Source organism: Molossus molossus, unplaced genomic scaffold (genome assembly GCF_014108415.1).
Source record: "Molossus molossus isolate mMolMol1 unplaced genomic scaffold, mMolMol1.p scaffold_m16_p_14, whole genome shotgun sequence".
NCBI lineage: Eukaryota > Metazoa > Chordata > Mammalia > Chiroptera > Molossidae > Molossus > Molossus molossus.
In genome coordinates this window covers 38031243-38056954 of record NW_023425349.1, presented here as the reverse complement: position 1 = coordinate 38056954, position 25712 = coordinate 38031243, and the positions used below count along the sequence as shown (strand labels likewise).

Sequence of the window (25712 nt, the reverse complement as noted above, 5' to 3'; positions counted from 1 at the left end):
TTTTATTTTTATTTTATCTTCAGATACAGTGGGAGGGGGACAGAGAGAGAGAGAAATATCAACATGAGAGAGAGAGATCGACTGGCTGCCTCCCGAGACTCTTTGGTCCGAGGGCCGACACTCTAACCGCTGAGCAAAACCTACCAGGGCATCTGTGGTTTTATTTTTAAATGGTTCTTACCTGGTCACAATGGCATTTAAAGAGCAGCCAGATACTTCCTGTAGGTTGATTGTAAGAAAATCACCCTGTATCCTTTCCCAAATGCCTCTTCTTACCTTCTTTTTATCTTTTTTGACAAATACCCTCTTCATTCCCTCCCTTTTTTTCAGTACCCCTGATTTCAAAGTCCCTTCCCATACCCCAAATCTCTGGGAGGAACCAAGACACTGGAGAATGGGGAAGGAAGGCAACTTGCTGCTCCTTCTACTGCAGCCAAAGCTTGTAAGTTCCCAACGAGAAACCTGAATAATTACAACTGAAAAATGTAAACATTAACTAGCAAGTATTCCTTTTTTCGTTTTTACATATGACCTCGCATTAAAATATTTTTCTTTAAGCAACTAGGAATTATGTATGTAAAATTTAGGGGCATGGAAGTTTGCAGCAAGACCTAAATAAGTCTGAGATTATCTGCTTCAAACCCTTTACTTGACAGCTTAAGATCCTAGGCAGTTTTGGACTCATTCAAAGACCCACAACAAGTGAGCAGCACAGTGAAAATAAGAAACTAGATCCACTAATTGCCATCATTTGAGCAGCTTTACCTGCTGTGTAATCCAGGCTGAATAACTGTATTCCAGTAAATAAATGAGTGTAAGAAATGTTAACAAGTCACTCTCCTTGTGAACCAACTTAGATTTAAAAACTTCAAGTTGCCTGTCCCTCTCCCGAACATCCCACGATTATACAACAAATTTCAGAGGGGAAAAAATGCATAGACTATACCTATTTTAAATTCAGCAGTTTCTTAGCTCTCATCTCCTCTTAGTTGAACACAACTGATGCAAAGAAGACTTTAAAGTAAGACTTTGAAATGCTGTTTTAAAGAATATTTTTAAAGAGTAAAAAACTATGTCAATTAAAGTGATAAATCAAAGTGATGAAAAAATTAAAAATCTAGTCCAATGGTTAAATGAGCTAGTTCCCTCATTTTACAGATAAGCAATTTACATCCAAAATGTTGAAGTAATTTTCCAATCACTCAGAAAAGCAATACTACTTTCATTTTTTAGAAATGAAAACAGTGATTATATATGTAATAGAGGGGGATAAAAAGCTATTTCTTAAAATGAGTTAAGATGCCAAATTTTCTATATTTATACCTGAAAATCATCAACAAGCTCAGGGAAAAGGTGTTCATACATTTTAAGTTCTTCTATTGTTCGTCCTGGTTCTTGCTGGGGTTTCAGTTTGTTAATATCTGTTTCAATATCATCATTCTGAAATAATAAAAATGGCACATCACCAGTTAAGAAAAACTTAAAACTACAGAATACATTTCAGATTTGTTTCCCCGATTACTAATTACATGTAATTAGAGAACAATCACTGAATAAAGGGTGTGTTAACTTCACCGTAAATTAAAATTTGCTTGTATTTTGGGGTTGTTGCTGTGTCACTGTTTTCACTGTTTTGTTTTTGTCAAAGGTTTTTCTAACATAACATGGTTATTTGGGCTCCTCAAGATAGAAAAACTAGTGTCAAGATCAAAACTAAAGTATGCTCCCCTAATCTCCCTAACTGCCATCAGTTTGCTTATTTTAAAAGGCAGAAAAACTAAATTGAACAACATAAGTACATGATAGTGTTTACGATATTTAAAATAAATAACATTTATTGAGCACTGAAATTAGTGAAGAACTATGCTAAGAATTTTACATGTATTATCTAATTTAATCTACATAAGAACACTATGAAGTAATAGCATCATTACCTCCATTTAACTGAGGAGGAAATGGGTACAGAGAGGTTAAGTGGCTCGCTCAGAATTACAGAGATGGCAAACAGAGGAGCCAGGATGTCAGAGCAGTCAGTGACTCCAGAGCACCATCTCAAGAGAGACTAATGATTATCGTGCACTCTTATGCTCCGTGGTCAGCAAAGTGCCCTTAGCAGAGCTCAGTGTCACCACTCACTGTTTTTCAGGGAAAAGAAAAGGAGTGGAAAAACAGTCAGAAGCAATTCCCGTGACCCTTGGGAAAGAAGAGGGTAAGTTTAAAGGAGGTGTATGACCTCAGAGAAACAGGGTATGTTTCCAGGAACAATTTGGTCTGTATCTGTTCAAAGAGCTAATTAATGTACACCACGATGGGAAGATGAGTGTATGTCTATCTACTGTCCAGGCTACTCGCTAGGGCCCTCAACAACTCTAGCCTCACACAAATGCAAACTCATTATTACCTTCCTTATTGGCTAAAGAGAAATAATAAAACCATTTATTAATTTTCAATTGGTATTCATTTTTAATTTTGCATTTATCTTACTACCGTAGAGTTATCTGCCTTATTCTACTATGCTTCAATCCTTAAAATGTTTTATATAGATGTACCTGACTGTATACATTTCCTATCAATGAGTAATTGTTTTTATTGATTTTTTTAAAGACAGAGGAAACAAGAGAGAGATAGAAACATCGATGTGAGAGAGATACATCGATCGGCTGCCTCCTGCACGCCCCCCACCAGGGATCGATCCCGCAACCCGGGCATGTGCCCTGACCAGGAATAGAACCAGAACCTCTCAGTCAATGGGATGACATTCAATACACTGAGCTACTACAGCCAAACTCAGTAAGTAATTTAAAGGAAGAACATACTACATATTTGTCACATTTCATATTCAGAAATTTAGCTATTATTTGTATAACCAATAAAAGAATTCCCCCATTGCCAGAAATAATAAAGTCTGGTTTTACTTAAAGAGTATAATGTTAATTATTGTATCATTATTGTATAATTATTATACATGAATATGTAATTTCATATATCTTCAATTGTGCATTGATGAATCAAAAATATATAATTTTCTCGATTAGTATCTAATAAAGCAGACAATGCTTTCAAAATAACAAAAAAATTTACAGATGTTATTTTCTCTAGCCATACTAGATCAATATTATTTTGTGAAAATACAGCCTTACATTAGTGGCTCCCTACTTTAAAAGATAATAATAATAATTTATTTGTAAATAGTATTAAATTTTCCAATCCATAAACAAGTTATAATCTATCGATTTCTTCAGATTATCTATGATTTCTTTAATCAGTGGTTTGTGATTATCAAGATATAAACTTTAGCACACATTGTGTAAGATACTTACCTAAGTAATTAATGATTTGGTTCTATTGTAAATGTACTTTAAAGTGTTTTTTCACTTTCTACACTTTCATTGCTAACTCATATAAATATGATTTTAATATATTAATATTTTATATTTCTATTCAGAATAGAAACTTTTGAATATTAAAATGAAGAATTTAGCCCTGGCCAGTTTGGCTCAGCAGTTAGAGCATTGGCCCTGGGACCAATAGGTCATGGATTCGATTCCTGGTCAAGGTCATGTACCTGGGTTGCAGGTTCAATCTCCAACCCCAGTCAGCGTCCTGTAAGAGGCAACCAATTGATATGTCTCCTCTCACGTGGATGTTTCTCTCTCTCAGTCTCCCTCCCTCCCTTTCATTATCTCTAAAAAATCAATAGAAAAATATCCTCGGGTGAGGATTAACAACAACAAAAAAAAAGAATTTACCGCCCTGGCCAGTTTGGCTCAGCGGTTAGAGCATCGGCCTGCGGTCCGGAGAGGCCCGGGTTCGGTTCCCGCTAAGGGCACGTACTTCGGTTGCAGTTTGTCCCCGGCCCTGGTTGGTCGTGCGGGTGGCAGCCACTTGATGTGTCCCTTCACGTCGATGTTTCTCTCTCTCTCTCCCTTCCTCTCTCTCCCTCCCACTATATCTTTAAAAAAAAAAAAAAAAAAAAAAAAAGAATTTACCTGTAAAACAGGCACAGTAAAGAAAGAAGGCATTAACCTTTTTCAGACCAATGCATTCAAAGCAACATTATTTTCTCTTTCAATAGTTTACTGTCCATAGTCAGCCATGACAAAAAGATGTGAACAGAACAAATTAATCTACCATTAACTATATCCATTTACCCAATCTTTTTTTTAAAACTGTGTATATAATTTATTAACACATTTTTGACTGCTCACGAGTTAACTCGTGTTTTCCTGCCCAAACGTTGCGGACCACGCCCGAGTTAACTTGGGTTTATACTTGCATGAGCTATTTCAGTTTTTGAAACTCAGTAATACAGGATTATCGTATTTGTGACTCTTCACCCTGAGGGTCGAAGTTTGAAAAACAGCACACCGTTCTATAGGGAATGGATATCTGCTGGTTCAAATGAGTGCAGCTCAGAACCTAGCGTGCAGTTTGCCCAAAAACGTGCAGTCCCTGGCGTATATCTTAGAGATTTCTATGCGGTACACAATGTGTTAAGTTGGCTGAAGACAGAAATTTATACTAACCTTAAAATTTTGATCTAGGTCTTCTTCATTTTCAGTTTCATTTTCAGCTTCTAAATCAGTATCATCGTTGTCATCACTTTCATCTACTACGTCATCCACTGTGACACAAAATGTGCTATAAGTAAGTAGGTCAGAGGTAAGCATTCTACAACATGCATATCCAAAGGTAGAATGTTATATGTATGTGGTGTGTGTAAATATATATATACACACACATACACACGTGTGTGTGTGTATATATAATTCCAATCATACACAAAAAAAAAGAAATAAAATTTCTTATTAAAAATGTTTCTAGCCCTGGCCGGTTTGGCTCAGCGGTTAGAGCATCAGCCTGCGGTCCGGAGAGACCTGGGTTCAGTTCCCACTAAGGGCACGTACCTCAATTGCAGTTTGTCCCCGGCCCTGGTTGGTTGTGCGGGTGGCAGCCACTCGATGTGTCCCTTTCGCGTCGATGTTTCTCTCTCTCTCTCTCTCTGTTCCTCTCTCTCCCTCCCACTCTACCTGAACAAAAAATGGAAAAATGTCCTCAGGTGAAGATGATAAAAAAAATTAAAGAAAAAAAGTTTCTAAGGCTGTCCTAGGTGTTGAAAAACCTATGAGATAAAGTGAAAATACTTTAAAATTTGGGAAAGCACTATAAAAATGAATGAGTTTTTTTAAACTAATGTTTTGCTGTGAAAAATTAATAATGTCTTATGTTGCAACAGCCTGAATAAAGCACCTTATTTGCTATTTATGATAAATTTCAATAACTCATTTCATCCCTTTTACAATTCACTTCCCACTTATTTGTTTCAGTGACTACCATGTGCCATGTACTGTGCTTTGTGCTGGGAATTTTTTTAGAAATGTACAGCCCATGAGATTAAGGAGAAAGAGTAAACAAGTAATTCTATTACACAAGATATACATTAATGAAGGTATATACTTAAAAATGCTATGGGCAAGCAAGGGATAAAATAACTGCTTGGGGCCAAGGGGTCATCAGTGATCACTTCACAATACAAGCAATAGTTAAGCAGTAACGCGAAGAAAATATAGCAGCTTTCTAGGTAAACATAAGGCTGAGTGAGTGTGACTTTTAAGAAAAAATAATAACAATGCTGAAATTAGAAATATAGATCATATCATTGGAAACTGATAAGTTAAACATGACTTAACTTGTATGCTTGGGAAAGTACTAGGAGAGGCAAATAAGAATGAGAAAATGAAGGGTATAGCAGGCTAAGTACTTCAGATTTTTAACCTGTGTAAGATAAGCACTGAGGATTCTCAAGCAGAGAATGAATTAATTCGACTTATATTTCTAGAGCCCTGCTAAAGTAAGTCTTGCTCTGTGTGGTGGGCCCTGCACAGCTGATCCTCCAAGGTAGTCAGAGGTCAGTAGGGCACAGCCAGTCCTTGCAGCTGATAAGCCTGAGTAAATCCCTCCCACTGATGTGCCAACAGCAATCAAGACTCAATTACAACAGAAGAGTGAACAGTCCACACGAGGGGTGCACCTCGAGGGCCCAGCTGGAATGACCAGGGAGGAGGTGCCACTGGACCCTACAGGACACCTACTAGAATAGGTCACCCGAGGAAGCCTAGAAGACATAGCAACTGTAACTAATACATAGAAATAAACACAGGGAGGCAGCCAAAATGAGGAAACAAAAAAACATGTCTCAAATGAAAGGACAGAACAAAACTCCAGGAAAAGAACTAAATGAAACGGAGATAAGCAATCTAACAGATTCAGAGTTCAAAACACTTGCCCAGCTGGTGTGAATCGGTGGTTAAGCGTTGACCCATGCACCAAGAGGTTGCCAGTTTGATTCTCAGTGAGGGCACATGCCCAAGTTATGGGCTCAATCCCCGGTGTGGGGCATGATGGAGGCGGCCAATCTACATTCTTTCTCATCGATGTTTCTATCTCTCTCTCCCTCTCCCTTTCTCTCTCTATAAAAGCAATAAAGAAAAAAAAAATTTTTTTAACAAAACACTGGTTATAAGGATGCTCAATGAACATAGTGAGAATTTCAAGGAACTTCGTGAGAATGTCAAGGAAATTAGTGAGAACCTCAAGAGCATAAAAAACAACCAGTCAGAAATGAAGGATGCACTAACTGAAATAAAGAATAATTTACAGGGAATCAACAGTAGAGTGAGTGAAGCTAAGAAGTAAACCATCAATTTGGAATATAAGGAAGCAAAAAAAAACCCAGTCAGAAAAAAGGAATCCAAAAACATAAGGATAGTGTAAGAAGCCTCTGGGACAACTTCAGACATACCAATATTCGCATCATGGGGGTGCCAGAGGAGAAAAGAGAGAACAAGAAATTGAAAACCTATTTGAAAAAATGACAGATAATTTCCCTAACTTGGTGAAGGAAACAGACATACAAGTCCAGGAAGCACAGAGAGCCCCAAACAAGATGAACCCAAAGAGGTCCACACTAAGACACATCATCATCAAAATGCAAAAAGTTAAATACAAACAGAATCTTTAAAGCAGCAAGAGAAAAGCAGTTACCTACAAGGAAGCTCCCATAAGACTGTCAGCTGATTTCTCAAAAGAAATTTTGCAGGCCAGAAGAGATGGCAAGAGAAATTCAAAGTGATGAAGAGCAACAACCTACAACCAAGATTACTCTGTCCTGCAAAGCTATCATTTAGAATCGAACAACATATCAAGAGTTTCCCAGACAAGAAAAAAGCTAAAGGAGTTCATCACCACCAAGCCAGTATTGTATAAAATTTTGACAGGTCTTCTTAAAGAAGATGATAAAAAAACAAAATTGTAAACAATAAAATGGTAATAAATACATATCTATCAACAGTTGAATCTACAAACAGAATGAACGAGCAGAACAAAAAGAGACTCAGATACAGAGAACTTTTGTCGGTTGCCAGATGGGAGGGGGCTGAGAGGATGGGTGAAAAAGGTGAAGGAATTACAAGTACAAATTGGTTGTTAGACTGATGAACCTCAAAGGGAAGGGGGGAAGAGGGGGAGGATGAGATAAGCCTAAGAACTTACATGCATATATGCATAACCAGTGACACAGACAATAGTGTGGGGAAGGCAGGAGGGGACAGAAGTGGGGAGGAGGAAAAAGGGGGAGACATCTGTAATACATTCAACAATAAAGATAAGTTTTAAAAGAAAAAAATTCAACTTATGATTTTCAAAAGATCACTCTGGCAAGTGTGAGAGAGGGAGTATATATGTGGAGGGAAACCCATTAATAGAGGAAAAGACAGTGACCATATATGTGTGGGTTTATGTGTGGGCTATTCTGTTCCATGCTCTATGTGCCTACTTTATTTGAGTACTATACCATTTTGATTACTAAAGCTTTGTAACAGTTTGAAATCAAGGACTGTGATGCCTCTTGGTTTGTTCTTCTTTCCCAGGATTGCTTAGGCTATTTGGAGTCTTTTGTGGTTTCATACAAATTTTCACATTAATTCTTCTAACCCAAGATCAGGAGCTATCTTTCCATTTGTGTACAATCTCTTTCATCACTGTCTTACCATTTTCAGGGTACAGGTCTTTCAACTCCATAGTAAAATTTATTCCTAAGTATTTTATTGTTTTGATATTATTGTAAATGTGATTGTGGTCTTAATTTCTCTTTCAGATAGTTGTTAGTGCATAGAAATGCAACTGATTTTTGTATATTGATTTTGTATCCTGATACTTTACTGAATTCATTTATTAGCTCTAACAATTTTTGGTGAGGACTTTAGGGTTTTCTATAAGATCACGTCATCTATAAAGATAATTTACTTCTTCTTTCTGATTTGGATGCCTTTTATTTCCTTTTCTAGACTAATTGCTATAACTGAGCTATTCAATATTATGTTAAACAGAAAAGGCGGGAGTGGGGCACCCTGGTCATGTTCCTGATCTTAAGAGGAAAGGCTTTCAGCGTTTCACCGCTGAGTATGGTGTTAGCTATGGGGTTGTCATATATGATCTTTGTTATAATGAGGACCATTCGCTCTACACCTAATTTGTTAAGTTTTTATCATGAAATAATTCTAAATTTTTTCAAGTGCTGCCCTGGACAGTTTGTCTCAGTGGTTAGAGCATCAGCCCGCAGACCAGAGAGTCCCAGGTTCGGTTCCCGCTAAGGGCATGGACCTCGGTTGCAGTTTGTCCCCAGCCCCGGATGGGGTCGCGTGGGTGGCAACAACTCGATGTGTCTTTCTCATGTCGAGGTTTCTCTCTCTTCCTCCTTCTTTCCCTCCCGCTCTATCAGTAGATAAATGCAAAAATGTCCTCAGGTGAGGATTAAAAATAAATAAATTTTTTCAAGTGCTTTTTCTGCATCTATTGAAATGATCATATAAATTTTAACCTTCTATTAATGTTTATTTGTGAATGTTTAAACATCCTTGCATCCCAGAGCTGAATCCCACTTAATCACAGTGTATGATCCTTTTTATTTTTAATTCCGTTTGCTACTATTGTGTTGAGAATTTTTGCATCTATGTTCATCACAACTATTGGCCTATAACTTTGGGTTTTTTTGTAGAGTCCTTGTCTGGCTTTAGTGTCAGGGTAATCTTGGCTCTGTAAAATGAGTTTGGAAGTGTTCCTTCCTCTTCAATTTTTTGGAAGTTTGAGAATTCTCTTTCAATGTTTGGTAGAATTGATTGTGAAGCCATCTGGTCCTAGGCTTTTGTTGAAAGATTTTTAATTACTGGTTCAATCTCCTTACTAGTAGCTGATCTGTTCAGATTTTCTATCTCTTCATGATTCAGTCTTGGTAGATTTTGTTTCTAAAAATTTATCTATTTCTTCTGGATGTCCAATTTGTTGGAGTATGATTGTTCATAGCAGTCTCCTATAATCCTCTATATTTCTGTTATCAATTGTCATGTTTCCTTTCGTTTATATTTTATTAATCTTTTTCTTAATCTAGCTAAAGGTTTGTCAATTTTGTTTATCTTTCCAAAAAAACCAACTATTAGTTTCATTAATCTTGTCTACTTGTCTTCCTGGTCTCTATTTCATTTATTTCTGCTCAATCTTTATTATTTCCTTCATTCTGCCAACTTTTTCTTAAATTTATTAAGACGTATTTTGTGATTCAATATATGTATCTATCCTGGAGAATGTTCTGTGTATACTTTAGAAGAAGGTGTATTCTGCTGTTACTAGATGGAATTTTCTGTATATGTCTGTTAGGTTCATTTGGTCTAAAGTGCCGTTCAAGTCCATTACTTCCTATTTTCTGTCTGAATTATCTACCCACTGTTAAAAGTGGGGTACTGAAGTACCCTACTAAAACTGCATTGCTGTCTATTTCTCCCTTCATATCTATTAATAATTGTTTAATACATTAGGTGCTCCAATATTGGGTGCTTATGTTTACAATTATTACATCCTATTGATGAACTGGCCCCTTTACCATTACATAATAGACTTATCTCTTGCTACAGTTTTTACTTAAAGTATTTGTATTATGTACGTATAACTACCCCTCCTCTCTTTTGGTTTCCATTTGCATAGAATATGTTTGTCTATTCCTCCATTTTCAGCCTATGAGAGTCATTAAAGCTTAAATGAGTCTCATGTAGGCAGTGTACAGATGGGTGATTTTTTTAGTTCATTCAGGTATTCTATGTCTTTTAATTGGGAAATTTAACTTTATATTTAGAATAATTATAAGTACTTATTACCATTTTGTTCATTGCTTTGTGATTGTTTTATAGTTCCTTCGTTCCTTTCTTCTCCCTTGTTGTCTTTCTTCATGAGTTGGTGATTTTTTGTAGTGGTGTGCTTTGATTCTTTTCTCCTTATCATTTACCTATTATAGGCTTTTGCTTTGTGGTTACCATTAGGCTTTCGTAATAAATTTTATAGTTATTTATAATTGTCTATTTTAAGCTGATAACAGCTTAACTTCAATTGCATAAAAACATTCTACCATTTACTTGTACTTCGCACAATTTATGTTAATATCCCAATCTATATCTTTTTATATTGTGTGTCCATTAATAAAATATCGTAGCTATATTCATTTTTAACTGTGTCTCTCAACCTATATGCTAGAGTTCAAAGTAATTTATATACAACCATTTCATACCAGTGTATATTGAATTTGAGTACATATATTTACCTTTATCGGTAAATTTTGTACTTTCATATATTTTCATGTTACTAATTAGCTTCCATTTGTTGCAACTTGAAGAACTCCCTTTAGCATTTCTTGTAAGGTAGGTCTGGTAGATAAATTCCCTCAACTTTGGTTTTTCTGAGGAAATCTTCATTTCTCTTTCACTTCTGAAGGACCACTTTGCTGGGTATAGTATTCTAGATTGACAGCTTTTTTCTTTGAGCATTCTGAATACTGTATATCATCCAACTCTTTCCTGGCCTGCAAAGTTTCTGCTGAGAAATCTGCTAATTGCCTTGTCAGGATTACTGTGAAACTAATTTGTTTGTCCTTGCTTTGTATTTAGCACTCTCGGGATTTTGTGCATCTTTGAAATTTCCTTGCATTTCTTTAGCAGTGAAAGATGGACCCTTTCAATAATTTTTCCATAATTAATAATTAAATAATTTTACATAAAATTTCAAAGAATTCATAGTCTCTGAAATCCATTCATGGAGCCCCATGGTTTAACAGATCCCAGTCTAAGAATTTATTTCATATTACATAACTAACAATTTGTAATGTTAACACAGTTACTCTGCTTCCATGTCTTTCTGCATTCTTGACATCTTAATTCATCACTGGCCTGGCTGGAGTAATATTTCATGTAATTAGTTCAGGAAGGGTACTTAGTAATATACTCCCATACCCTTACATATCTAAGAATATATCACCTTCGTATATGGAAAGCAACTAATAAGGGTTCAGAAATTTTGAATCAGAACTCTTTCAAATCTCTTTAGAGGCTGACTATCTTTTGGCATTTAATATTCAAGAAAATAAGTACTGAGGCCAACTCCAGTCATTCATCAATCAATATTAAATACACGCTTATTATGTCTCATGCAATTTAATGAATGATGAGGATAAGCTGAAGCAAAAAAACAACAATCTATTTTTACGAAACTAGCTGAGGAAGGTAAAAAAATTATAATTTTGATAAATGTAATGAAACCTAACATGTGAGAAAATAACAGAAAACAGAAAGATGGTACTTTTCCTTGTATCTATGCAGTTGCTATTAGAACCTTCCCCTTACATCTTAACCATAAAGGCTTGGTAGTCAACGTAAATCTCCATTTTTAAGTCACTGATCCATCAGCCTGAGATGAGTCAGAAAAAGGTCCTCAGAAAAGATCAATTCTATCATTTTTTGCACTAAAAGTCATCTTTCTCTATACATGTGATTATTCCACACACTCTATAAATAACACCAGGAGGCATATGCTATCTCCCTCCCAGTGTTACTATCTGCCACATCACCAGCTTTCTGCCAGTTAGAATCACCATTTAAACCTCCATAATCCTATACTGAGATACAGGAGAGAAGGAGAGTCCAACTGCTTTTTGATTGACCCTCCAATCAGGTGCTAACTGAACCTCAACTTCGAGTCAGAGATACCGCATTTCATATTAGAATGAGTAAAGAGCTGACACTCTTCTTGTCTCTACCACACTTACTACATGTTCTATGTTTATTCCATGAGAATGTTAGTTTTTAGATTCAGCACAGATTTCCCATATTTTTGCAGTCTGTTGGTAATTGTAAATGGAATGGGAAGAAGAAATAAAGTCAATTTATATTTAGCTATCTTACTCAAGTTCCCAGACTTAGTTGTAGACTTTTAAATCTTTTAAAGAAAGTTTCTGAATAATCCATTTTAATATTTTGTGCAGACTTAAACTTGTGTTTTGTGTGAATTAAACTTGTACTTCAATAATTAACTATTTTAAAATAAAAGTGTACTCTGAGATAAATACCATTAGTAAATCTGTATCAGAAATAATAAAACTAATTATAATTACTTCTCTTAAATCACTTATTTCAAATAATTGCTTTTAAATATAAATAAAGCACTTTCATTTTTTTTTTTTTTTTTTCAAAAAAAAGTGATCAAGTGACAAGAAAATACTTCAGAAATTCTATTAATAGTCTGGAAAACTTTCTCTTTTCCATTTTCCTAAATCTTATCCAAAAAACCCTACTTTTTCCCAAAATTAAAAAGTTTAAACTCTTACTTCCTTTACTATGTACCTACAGTATTGTATGGGAAGTGACAAACAGCCAACTTCTGATAATTTCATATGTTAAGCATAACATCTTTGATGATTAGGTTTTTGGGTTTTTTTGGCTGATTAGGTCTTTTTAACTTTAAAAAATGATGTCCATGAAAAAGCTACAAATGTAAGCCCAAATATAAACCTAAACATTTGATGTTTACATGATGGTCCTATGTGATGCTTGTATTTTTTCACAGTTCACATTAACATTTCCGTAACAAATCCCACACTTTCCTTAATTACTAGACCTTAATTTCTTACATTTAAAGAAATATTTATTAACTAAAATATAATGTGAAAGTTTATTTTATTCATCTTTAAGTCCTTCCCTTGCTGAGGATTTGGGCAAAGGGGAAAAAAAAAAAACGACAGAGTCACACAATGCCAAGAGCCACTGAAGACGGCAGTGAGCAAGCAATCCTACCTCCAGGAGGCAAACTGTAGAGCTGAGCCACGGGGCCAGACACAGGGATAACTGGTAACTGGAAATGGAAAGAACTTTTAATCGTTGGGAGTGGCAGGCGATTCTTAGGAAAACACTTCCTCATTATCAGACTGGAGGTGTTGACAAGAGGATCAAGGGTCCTGACTGCCAAACATTCCTGTTTTTTAAGAAAAAAGAAAAGAAAAGAAGGTGCCTTGATGAATAATTGAACCATTTTACATTACTTCAGAAAGTAACACATTAATAATTTTCAAGAGACAAATATCACAAAAAATAACATTTTAACATAATATAATTATAAAATAGCTTAGACTATTCAGAACTTTCTCTTTATAGGTAAGAACCCGATGTGGAAGATTTAGTAGTACTTTTCCTAAAATATTCTAACTAAGCAGAAATCAGTACCATCTTTGATACCAAAAGTCACCAAAGTACTAAATAATATCTATGAAGGACTTAGGCACATTTAGCAAGCCTAGTACATAAAATAAAATAAAAAATTAAGTGAGAAAGCTAGTAAGATAGTAAAATAGGAAGGAAGGAAGGAAGGAAGGAAGGAAGGAAGGAAGGAAGGAAGGAAGGAAGGAAGGAAGGAAGGAAGGAAGGAAGGAAATGTATTTGGCTGAACCTTTTTCAGAATTTTATCCCTTACCATACAATAGCACCTATAATAAATTAGCTATTCAATTATAAAAAATAGTCTGAATATCATGGTTTTAAGTTTTAAGAGTTTAATATGCTGTCCTGGTATCTAATTTTGAGAAGGGCTACTATATAGGGGATTTGAAGCTATAGCATATAACATCATCATCTTCATCATCATCATCATTATTATTATTGACAACTGATATTTAGAAGGCACTTTGAAACCCTGTTAAATTTTCAATACTAATCTTCACATCAGACCTGTCAAAACAGATGAGAAATTAAGGCTCAGAAATGTTAAGTGGCATAACCAAAGTCACCCAACTCTTCCTCATATATCAAATATCCATCATTGCCTATATAAAAACAAGTGTATATGATTGATTTTTTTAAAAAGCTAAGGATAAACATAAAATGTGTGTTCTTACATCTTAACTACTCTCCGGTAAAAAGAGATGTTTAGTTGTACCTAAGACCAAAAGGATACAACCAGGATAACTGGCTGGAATTTTCAAAAAGACAGTTTTCTTTCTAATAATTACAGCCTACTAAAAACAAAGGATTGCATTGCAACATCCCCATTTCCCATTGCTGACAGTCTTCTACAGATGCTACAACAAATCTTGTTAAAGATACTGTCAAGAAGGTTTATACTTACAAAAGCTGGCAGAACTAGAAACCTAACTCCAGGTTTCATTTTTGTACCTTCTCCATTTAAAAATGCTCTATCCAGAAAGAAGACACTGAGAACACTCACCAACAACAGAAGGATCCATAGACACCTTATGAGGGAAACATGCAAAACTGAGGATAGCCAACTGCACATCTTAGACCACATGGCTATATGGAATCCCTTCCTGCCCAGTGGATGGATTTATGTCTTTCTTTTACATACACGGAAAAAAAACTCACACTACGGATACATGCACTAAGCACTTTCTATAACTCAGTCTCTCCAACTCAGTCTGCAGTCACATGTGAGAAATGGCTATGCATTCAGGTTTTTGTTTTTGTTTTTTACATATTTATCATATTTTGGGGGTATATTTAGAAATACGAAGTTTTCTTAAGAACCAAATCATACTATTAATACATAATCACAATAATAGGAAAGAACTCACTTGTGAAGTGTTATAGAGAATTTTCATCCCATTGGCATCAATGAATGCTTTTCTTCCCAACTTGATGTTTGTAACACTTTTTAAACTCTGTAAAATTCCTTTCCGAATGAGCATGTTTCTATGCCGATTATCATGGCGGTGCCAATCTACATAAATTGTTAAAAGGACTTGAACATATCCTCTGTCTACAGCTCTCCTGGCATTTGTTTCTTTAACAAAAGAAAATTGAGAAAGAATATTTTTTAAATGAGAGGAGAAAATGGCAGAATAAACCAAATTAGAAATATAACCACAATATTGTAATGAATTCTTTAAATTCTTTTTATCAAAAAATGGCAATCACATATTTAAATATGTTTATCTAACCAAATAAATATAATAAGTTCCAGGTGGAAAATTTTAATATTTTCCAGAGATGTGCCTATATGTTTTGTGGTTAATAAATAACAGAATATGTTTAATGCAATTAGGACTACATCTTTTAAAATGTTAATACTAACAAAAGTTTCATGTATTTTTTAAAACTTATAAATATACTGACTTTGATTATAATGGAATATATAAGCCTTTAACTTACTAGCTATGAATATGATTTTGTTAAAAGCCATTGTCATTGCTGTAACTTCTATTACAAACTGTGTGTTTCCACTGAAATAAACTGCATTGGATTATAGCTCCTATTATAAACTTTGTGTTTCCATTTAAATTGCTTTAATTACCCCCACAATTATAAAAATATCCATGATATAACAATGCTAAGTTATAAATACTTATAAAACTTTCTAGTAAATAAATGTAAGAAGTAGTATTTAACTAGAAGATGGTACTTTTTAATCATTCATTTTTTTAATGTAATGAAACTACATAAAGGGGTTTTTTAATGGTCAATTTTATTGGGACAGAATTAATAAAAATAAACCCACTATTTTGACTTATTTTTAAAGTGTTAACATTTAAGATTATTAACCAAATGGGTACATTCAACTAAGATGGGAGCAAAGGAATCCTCTCAAAGCAACATCCTGAACCACCCCCATGTGGGCCTATTATAAGAAAACAAAATAAAGTAGAATACCAACCCATCTGAGGTTGTTCGGTGACAAAGAAATACCAATCCCTTCCTAATCTAAATTTACCCCCTACCTTATGACATGAACTCTAGTTGCCTCAAAGACTTACTAGTTTCCAACTGTGCTAATATATACCTAAAACATAAAGTTTAAGACTGTGAAATCAACCTTATTAATGCCCTCTCAGAAATTATGCTCCTACATTAGAGAGCCGGAGGAAACTCCCAAGATGGGGAAAGGGGGTTCTTAGGTAAAAGCATTAAAAACTCTATTGTGTCTAAAAGAGCTAGTTTTGTTAAGGCTGGAGTTATGTACAACATCAGTTAAATAGTTTTGACCAGCAATAGTTCCATGTATTTTAAATGAATATACACACTTTGTTTATGCCAGCCGGAATATATAAGCCTTTAGCTTACTAGCTGTGAATACGAGTTTCTTAAAAGACTTTATGATCATTATAACTCCTGTTACAAATTATGTCTTCACTGTAATTCTCAATAGCCTAAATGTATTTATGACTACTGAAACTCTTTATTAAAGTTCAAATTTAAAAAACTTGCCCATAACGCAAACACAGGTGCTGAGTGACCCTAAAGAGAAGTGAACAGCTATATGCGACTGAGCACAATTAGAACAGTTTAGTAAAGGGAGTTTTATTCATGTGTTCAGGACACCTAACTCATAATCAGTCTATGTCTCTTCTTCCCTCCCTAATTAAAATACAAGTTAGGTTTCCCTTTAGACCACAACATCTAATCTACACCCCAGGAATGGTAACTAAGCTGCCTATCTTTCTGCACTGTAAGTATACAGTCTTTGCTTTATACTCTTTCAGGTTTATTACAGATTAATTATTCTTTTAAAGTAAATTACTGTCCTTCCAAAAAAAAATAAATCAATGAAAATGCTCCAAAATGACACAGTGCATTTAAAAATATGTCTCCAGTATATAATACTAATACCTATGGTGACTTTTTAAATTTAATAAATCATTATTTTATCAAATATCAGATTTACCAATTAGTTATTTGCTACTATTCAAATAAACAGTTCTGTTCATTCACATTTAAGGCAAAGCTGATCTACTCTTGGTAAACTTTGAGGAAAAATAACATTGAAAGCCTCCAATACAGAATTTTAGCATTAAAATGTTACTGTGGTTAAATACATGTTAATCAACCAATGGAAATAGAGGTTCTAATAAAAATTATTATTTAAAACAGAAGATACTGAGAATCCTGGTGAGAAAACATATAATGTCGATGATTACTCTTCAAAGGCATCATCATATCATAGGACACATTCACTCCAAAGCTTCAATTTTGAAGACAGTGCTTTAGTTTTCCAGTTAATTTAGCAAACTATGATTTTACGTAAGTAGCCATTTTAAAGTTATAAATTTGAATTTATGGTAGAGATAAGATTTCTAATAAATGGGCTCTAAACTAAAATCATGTGTGTTACACAGAGTAATTATTCAAGACAGTCTTCACAGTGAACATACTCAATATCATGTTCGCATTACTTTTAAAAAAAATATTATACTTATATAATATTTACACATTACTTTCTTCTACTAACAGGGCTTAATGTTTATAGTAATCAATTAGAAAATGGAAGTCAATGTATTTGAATAAATTATAGCTCAATAAACATAAATGACATTAGCTATGACACAATCATCAACTGTACTAAAAGATAAAATTGACCTTGACATTAAATTATTATAAACCAGTTTCATGACTATAGACTAAATCTACATTTCCAGTTTAACACTAGATAAAATACTCGGAAAAATAGTTATCTAGTATTTCTAGTATTTAAAAACTTACTTGATTTTAGCAATGCAGCAAGAGTGTCTAAAGCAACCCTGTCAACATGAGAAAACACAAACAACAACAAAACTAGTAAAATTAATCTACAATAGTAAATTCATACAATCTTTTCAGATAATTATTATCTATTGTAAAAATCATTCCTGTTGTAGTCAATTACATATGGTGTTTCTCTGTATGTATCTCTCCCTTCAGGTTAAAACTGAATATAAGAAGACTGAAATATCAACAGAAAAGCACCCAGAAAAAATGTTTAAGAAAAAAAAAAGTAGAAAATTAACAATATCTAAGTCTTTATATCAGAGGTGAGATGAATGAAATCAACTATTGTACCTGTATCTGACCCTGACAGAGTTCACACAGGAACATTAAGATTCACCAATTAAAAACAAGTTTCACACAAATAAAGTTCATAACTATAAAATTCTGTAATAAATGCAAAATACTGGAACCAGGAAGATTGGGGAGAGGAAGCAGGAGCCCTTAATATTTTTCAGTCGTAAGGCACCAGTGAAAATAATGAACCTAGTTAATATCTCAAAAACTCTTCCTATCCATTAGAGAATGAAGAAATAGGCCCCAAAATTGAAGGTACTTACATTTTCTTTGAACATAAATACTCAGTTACACACAGTGAAATCAACTGCCACTTATTAGCTTTAAAAAATACATATAAATATCACTATGGAAAACCTAGAATTCAATTTTTTAAGTTACTGAAGAAATGGCACTTAATTCCAGTAACTTGAATAGAAGGCTACATACTACAGTACCTCTTAGTAAGAGTTCAACCATTGTAATTAACTAGCATAACAATATGCACACTGTTAAACATTTCCCTCATCACTAAGCATTTGTTGAATGCCTACTAGATACCCACAAAAGCAGGTTCTTCATGGGTATAAAATTAGAAAATAAATTTCTCTCTTCCACAGATAATTTCACAACCCAGATAATGTAATAAAATGTACACGTCAGTGAAAAAAACTACTTGAGAAATTAAAACCAAAAACAAATCTGCATCCATCAGTGGTAAAGGAGACACAGCATGACCAGACAAGAGTAAAGGTGAAGAACATAATCAGAAGACTGAGGGTGGATACTGTGGTTCACAGTAAGACCTGCAACAATAATCACTAGGACACAAAGGGGAGCCCCCAGGGGATGATGGAGGCAGGGACTGAAATGCTGCAGGACTAGGCACTGAGTGAGTGCTCGTTAAGAAGAAATATTTATAATGACTGCCACCCTCTAGAGCAGCGATTTCCAACCTTTTTCATCTCATGGCACACACAGGCTAATTACTAGAATTCTGCAGCACACCAAAAAATGTATTTTTTGGCCGGTTTTTCTCAGTGGTTAGAGTGTCGGCCTGTGGTCCTGAGAGACCCGGGTTCGGTTCCCGCTAAGGGCATGTACCTCGGCTGCAGTTTGTCCCCGGCCCTGGTTGGTTTGTGCGGGTGGCAGCCACTCGATGTGTCCCTTTCACGTCGATGTTTCTCTCTTCCTCTCTCTCCCTCCCACTCTATCCGAACAAAAAAATGGAAAAATATCCTCGGGTGAGGATAAAAATAGATAGATAGATAGATTTTTTTGCCTATCTGACCAAAAAATAGGTACCAGTATTTTATTCTTCCTCAGGTGTTTTTCCAATCTTCTTATGTCACACACAATAACACAACCAACTTAGAAAGTAGCCCGTGGCTCCATTTAGGAGCAGTGACAGAAGAAAAGCTTCACCCCAGGAACTCATAAAGTTCCATTAAGGTAGAGGGCCAATCCCTGCAATAATCTCCAAACCTGTTGCAACTCAAAAAGACAGCTACAATAATTTTCAGAATTGCTTCCCTCTGGATTAACAGTGCTTAAATCCAAAACCTAAAATTGGAAAGGAAAGGAAATCCTAAAGGGAATCATGACCTTTCAAACATTAATAATATCCTTCAATCTTCTTCCATGAAATTCAGGGCACTATATATATGATGCAAATGCTAGATGTTGAGTTTTTTTTAATTAAGGAGGGAGGCCCTAAGGTGATAAAGAGAGCGAGATATACATGCTTGGTCAATGAATGGTTTTTCTTTTTAAAGTAAAAATAAAGTTTAAATTTTTGTTTTTCTTTTTAAAAATATAACTAGAAAATAATTAAGGGGTAATTTATGCAACAATATTCCTTTCTCAGAAGTTCTGACCCACTGATTTCTACATGGTTTTGGTTACATTCCACATTGTGTATCATAAAGATACTTGCGAAATGTGCCTCCTAGGGACATTTTATATTAGAGCTGGTAACCTGATTACAATAGAATAATGTAGATCTTAAGTAGAAGATCAGAACCATTAGACAAAAGATAAATTATAAAATACTTTAAAGATCAAGGGAGAAAATGGTATATAAATTTTAAAATAAAGTACTTTTAATATTAAATAGGATTCATTCACATGCACATTACCACGTTACCTACCTAAACTAATCACACTACATTAATAAAAGCATTGTGCTAATTATAGGAGTCATCTCATTAAATCCTCAAAACAAACTTATGATGTACGTACTAATATTACCACTTTACAGCCAGGAAACTGGGGAATAAGTTAGGTAACTTACTTCCTATCATAGAGCAAGTAAATGACAGAGCTGCCACGCAAATCCATTCTGTCTGCCTCCATAGCCCACTCGCTACACTACACCAATTCTGTAACATGGTGTTACTAATTGTGATACAATCATTTTCTTTGTCTTGTTACATTTCATCAGATGCTCTAGAATTGTGTAAGATCTTTGCATAAGTTTGTTAAATTATCCCACCAAATAATATTTAATAAATAATTATATGTGCAAGTAAGTTCCCATTTTCAAAAGGGCATAAGCTAAAATATTTTACCTTTATTAAAAATGGGCAAAAAAGCCCTGGCCAGTATGGCTCAGCAGTTAGGGCATCGGCCCATGGTCCAGAGAGACCTGGGTTTGGTTCCCACTAAGGGCACATACCTCGGTTGCAGTTTGTCCCCAGCCCCGGCTGGGGTTGTGTGGGTGGCAACAAGTCAATGTGTCTCTCTCACTCTCTTCCCCTCTCTCTCCCTCCCACTCTATCTGAAGATAAATACAAGAATGTCCTCAGGTGAGGATTAAAAAAAAAAGAATGGGCAAAAAGACTGAAAATATTCTGAATCTTGTTTGTATAATTTAACCATACAGTTAATGTGAACAAGTTCTACCTTATAAAAAAATCATAGCTAATAAAAGTAGACAGAATTAGAAAATAAACAAGGTCACTATTTTCCAACCCGTAGAGAAAAAATGATCTAGGCAATGCCATGAAATATTGCTAAATTATTAGGTGAAAAGTACATGCATCATATCAACTCAATGATCTTAAGTGATGCAAAACAGAGGATCTAGCACCACCTAGAAAATATTTTTGACCAGAATAAAAAGAACCTAAATCTAATCAAGCCGCTAGCTCTCAGTCTACAGAAAATTCGAGGGACATACCTACATGTTTAAATGACCCCAGGATACAGTCATCCATAATGTTGGGACATTCTACAAGACAGCACCCAGGTCCTTCAACAAATAACAAAACAGAACCAAAAAAATAGGGGACTGTTATTGATTCCAAAAGATTATAAGACACAGTAATCAAATAGAATGTATAGACTTTATTTGAATCTAGATTTGAACAAGCCAACTGCAAAATATGTATATACTTCTTAGATAATCAGAAAACGTTAGATGATATTAAGGACTTATTAATATTGTTGGGCAAAGAAATGATATTCTGGTAATATTAAAAGTAAAAAGCTCTGTGTCTGATAGCAATCACATAAAATAATTTACAGAACAAATGTAATGGCTGATATGTTTTAAAATACTCTAGAAGAAAAAAACAAAGGATTAGAAAGGGACTGATGAAATAAAAACAACAGAATGTTGATTATTGTTGAAATCGAATGATGAGTATACTAGGGTTCATTATTCAATTCTTTTTATTTTTTTTTTCGGTTTGGAAGTTTCCTATATATAATGAAGAATAATGTGTGTGCCTTGTTTAGATCCTGATTCAAACAAACCAAGGACATTTTGAGACACCTGGAAATTTTTGAACAGACTAGATTTTAGATTACATAAAGGAATTAATAATTTTGCTAAGTATGATTATAGTATAGTGGTCATTTTTTAAGTCCCTATTTAGTAGAGATATACTAAAGTACTAAAGGGGAAAATCAGAAAATATCTGAGATTTGCTTATGGAAATTAATATGTATATAAATGACATCTATGATTTGCTTAAAAATAACCCAACAAAAATTAAACATGGAAGAAAATAAGTAGAAAAATATGGCAGAATGCTGAAAACTGCATATAATAAGAAATTAATAAAACTATCTAAGATAGTTTACTATAATGTAAACTCTATACATTGGAAAAATTCCATATAAAAATGTTTTAAAAAATGACCTCTAACACGGCTTAAGAAAATCCTAAATAAACCAAGAAACTGGAAACTGGTTTTATTTTCTGAGGTTGAAAAACCTACAGATGTTTTCAAAATAAATTTTAAAATGACATTATTTTGGCAAAAAAAATATATAAATTAAAAATATATTCAGATAATCATGAGAATGAAGGAACTAGTCATTAGAAAATTGAAAAATTGGTAGGAAACATAGTAGGCACTCAATAAATGTTTCTAAATGAATGACACTCTATAAATCTTTCTTCCTCCAATGGTATCTAGGAATGTTCAAAGTCTAAATTTCTTTAACACTATATTCAATGAATTTAAAGTTTTCTAATTTTGATGATTAAGTTTTATACTAAAAAAAATTTACCACAATAAAAACACTATATACAGTTTAATTCCACTGTTCATTGTACAGAATAAGATGGTGAGACCCAGAATAACAAAGGATATCTCTATTTACACTCAAAACATTTACTCACTTCATAAGACCTGAATTCTTCTTACTAAATGGTCCGATGATTTTAAACATCAGTTCCACAACTCCATTTTTACCTAAGGATACTGAATTCACAGCTGGGAGAGGAAGAAACAATTTTAAGTGATTTTAATAACTAGATAAATAGGAATGTATATACTTGTTGATAGTCAAATACTTATATTAATTGTTTAGTAAATATAGCTCATGTCCACCTTAGCCAATCACTTAAAGAGATTTCTTTGCTTTATTTTTATGGAAAGTTGCAGGAAATTCTGAAAGAAGTTATATAAAACAAATGTTACTACTAAATATATACTTTTACATTGTTTCATTTGTTTCTTCAATAAATGTAGCGAACTCTACTAAATACCAGGTCATAGGGATTGAGAGACAAAAACTAATAGTGGATGCCCTTGGAGAACAGTTCAGAGAATGACAGAAACAGTAAACAAATAAACACTAAATTACTTTTTACAGAGATGGAGAGTTGTAGGCTACTTAGGTTACAACAGTGAGAAGGCCCTAATCCATTTCTGGAGAAATCAATGCCAAGGCTGAGTCTTTACAAATGAAGAGGAGTTCGCTGGGATAGGAAGTAGGGGCAGAGGTGGCTCTGGAACATCTCTGGAGCCAGGAACATAGACAGTCAGTGAACACCATGGGTATGAGAAGTTAAACATATAGTATCAGACAAAGGCATACCAAAGGGAAGATGAGCTGGGAATAGAGAGTAAGCAAATTATGACGGACCCTAAAAGTTGTTCATTCTTTCAACTATAGGGAATTGCCCAAAAGAAACAAATATTTATTGGAAAATAATAGATCAAAAACACTGTGTGTGACATAACACTAATGCTAATAGTAAATCAATAAAACATACATTTTGATAATGTGTAGATAAAAACTAGTCTATACACCAAAAATTTTATAGTGAAATTATAAATGTTTTATTGGGTTTTGTTTTTTTTTCTTTATTGATTTTAGAGAGAGAGGAAGGAAGACAGAGAAGGAGAGATATAAACATTGATGAGAGAGAACACAGATTGGCCACCTGCTACAAGCCCCACACTGGGGATTTGGCCCGTCACAACCTGGGCATGTGCCCTGAATGGGAATCAAACTGGCAACCTCTTGGTGCATGGGTCCAGGCTCAATCACTGAACCACACCAGCCAGGCAAGAATTATGGATGTTTTAAAATAAGATCTTCATTTTAAATACAGGCCAGAGCTCATAGCATGCTGGGAAGATAAATTTCAAAGAGACATTAGGAGGCTTCATGCTACGTGACAAGTAATAAGGACCTTACTTAAACAAGTGTAGCAGGAGAAAAGTTTAACACAGAAGATGCAAACAATTACCTAATCAGAAAATTGTGCCTAACATTTTCAGCTCTGAACAAATACTACAAGAAAAAAAATTACAGATAAACCATGTATTACCCTTCTAGTGGTTAATTCAATAAAATACCACCAAAAATATGTCTCCTTAAGTTTTGAATGGTGACTTGAATTTCCTCTATACCTGTTTAGAATTACATTATCCCTTCTAATTTTGTCTGTGCTGTCTTCCTTTTTCCTTAATTGCATGGTGTTTTTTAATCCAATTGTTTAATTTTTAGATCAGCAGGGGTTTTTATTATTTTCTACGGGTTTTTTGTTGTTTCTGTTTACTATTTCACTCCTCTTTTTTCCTTGTGTTTATTACTCTATTCCTAATTTCTGTGGTTAGATATCTAATTCATTTCCTGACATTATTTTTAATTATATAAGTGTACTTGTGTTCAGAACTATATTCCTCTAAGCACACCTTCAGTCTTATTGTCAATGTATAGATATAGATATACACACAAAGACACAAATATGTATGTATAAATACACACACACACAAATATGCATACATGTATCTATCACTCTGATTGTTTTCCAGTGATATTCTATAATAACATGTCCTCTACAATTTAAATTTCAGGTGTTTCTTTAACCACCCCAATTCCAGAGTCGGGGAATAGAAAGAAAATCCATACCTTGTGGGGTTGGAACCTAATAAGAGTGAGAGAGTGAGAAAGAGAGAGAGAGTTGGAAGACACTTCATCTGAGGTTATGTCTTGGTAATCCCTCTTCTTTCCAGTGTCCTCATGGGGTCCTGTATTATTTATTTGCTATTCTGCTACTTCCCTATTGATTCCTGAAGGTAATTAGCTCCAGGTGACTATGCTACATGTCTTCCTTCTCAGCTGTCTTCTCATCTGTGAAAACCCAAATAGGCACAGCAGCCAATACCCTTACATTCTTCCACATATTTCCCATGAGCTGCCTACTCCTCTTCCTCACTATGGGCTTTTACAAATTGGGGGAATTAATGACAATTCTCAAGATTTTTCCAATTCACCTTCTTAGGCCACATCACTTTTGTGTTGGGGACTTCGGAGTTACAAAAAGCCATATTAAACATTCTCTTATCTTATCCACAAATTTTAGAGATTTATGGGGTTAAGGTACTTTTAAATTTTCAATTTCTGTAACTTCAAAACACGGAGTTAATTAAAAACTACTCTGAAGTACTCACAGTTTGCTGAATACACTCGTAAAACCTGAAGGCAAGGCAAAACCAAGCGATGATTCTGCAAATTCTGTTTGACCAAGTTCAGGGTTATATTCAGAGCGCCATTAATTCTAGCTTTCACTCCAAATTTTTTATCTGTTTAAAAAAAAAAAATGAACATATTTTATTCATATGTAACTTTGAATGAAATGAAGATGTCATAAAGCAATGAAATTTTTAAAACTTGTATTATGAATTCATATTATCAAATGTAAAGTTGACCTGAAAAATCTAAAATTATAATCATTTTCTTATTTGATTTTAAAAGTATTCCTTATACTTTTGAAGCATGGCTTCAAAGAAA

The 25712-nt window shown here is 34.2% G+C and overlaps 1 protein-coding gene across 18 annotated transcripts in view; it reads right to left on the bottom strand.

The window, feature by feature from the left end:
• The window catches only part of AGTPBP1 (ATP/GTP binding protein 1), a 130989-nt gene that overhangs the window by 65458 nt on the left and 39819 nt on the right, over positions 1–25712 (bottom strand). For 15 of the 18 annotated variants that reach the window (XM_036261338.1, XM_036261337.1, XM_036261340.1 and 12 more), the window contains 7 exons: positions 25373–25504; positions 22807–22900; positions 17856–17893; positions 14954–15162; positions 13167–13344; positions 4527–4624; positions 1324–1440 (listed from right to left, as the gene is read on the bottom strand). In XM_036261338.1, coding sequence (XP_036117231.1) covers positions 1324–1440; positions 4527–4624; positions 13167–13344; positions 14954–15162; positions 17856–17893; positions 22807–22900; positions 25373–25504 — 866 coding nt within the window. Of the gene's footprint in view, positions 1–1323; positions 1441–4526; positions 4625–13166; positions 13345–14953; positions 15163–17855; positions 17928–21354; positions 21427–22806; positions 22901–25372; positions 25505–25712 lie in introns of those variants that run through there. The other 3 variants (XM_036261353.1, XM_036261354.1, XM_036261356.1) reach the window with 3 other exon arrangements.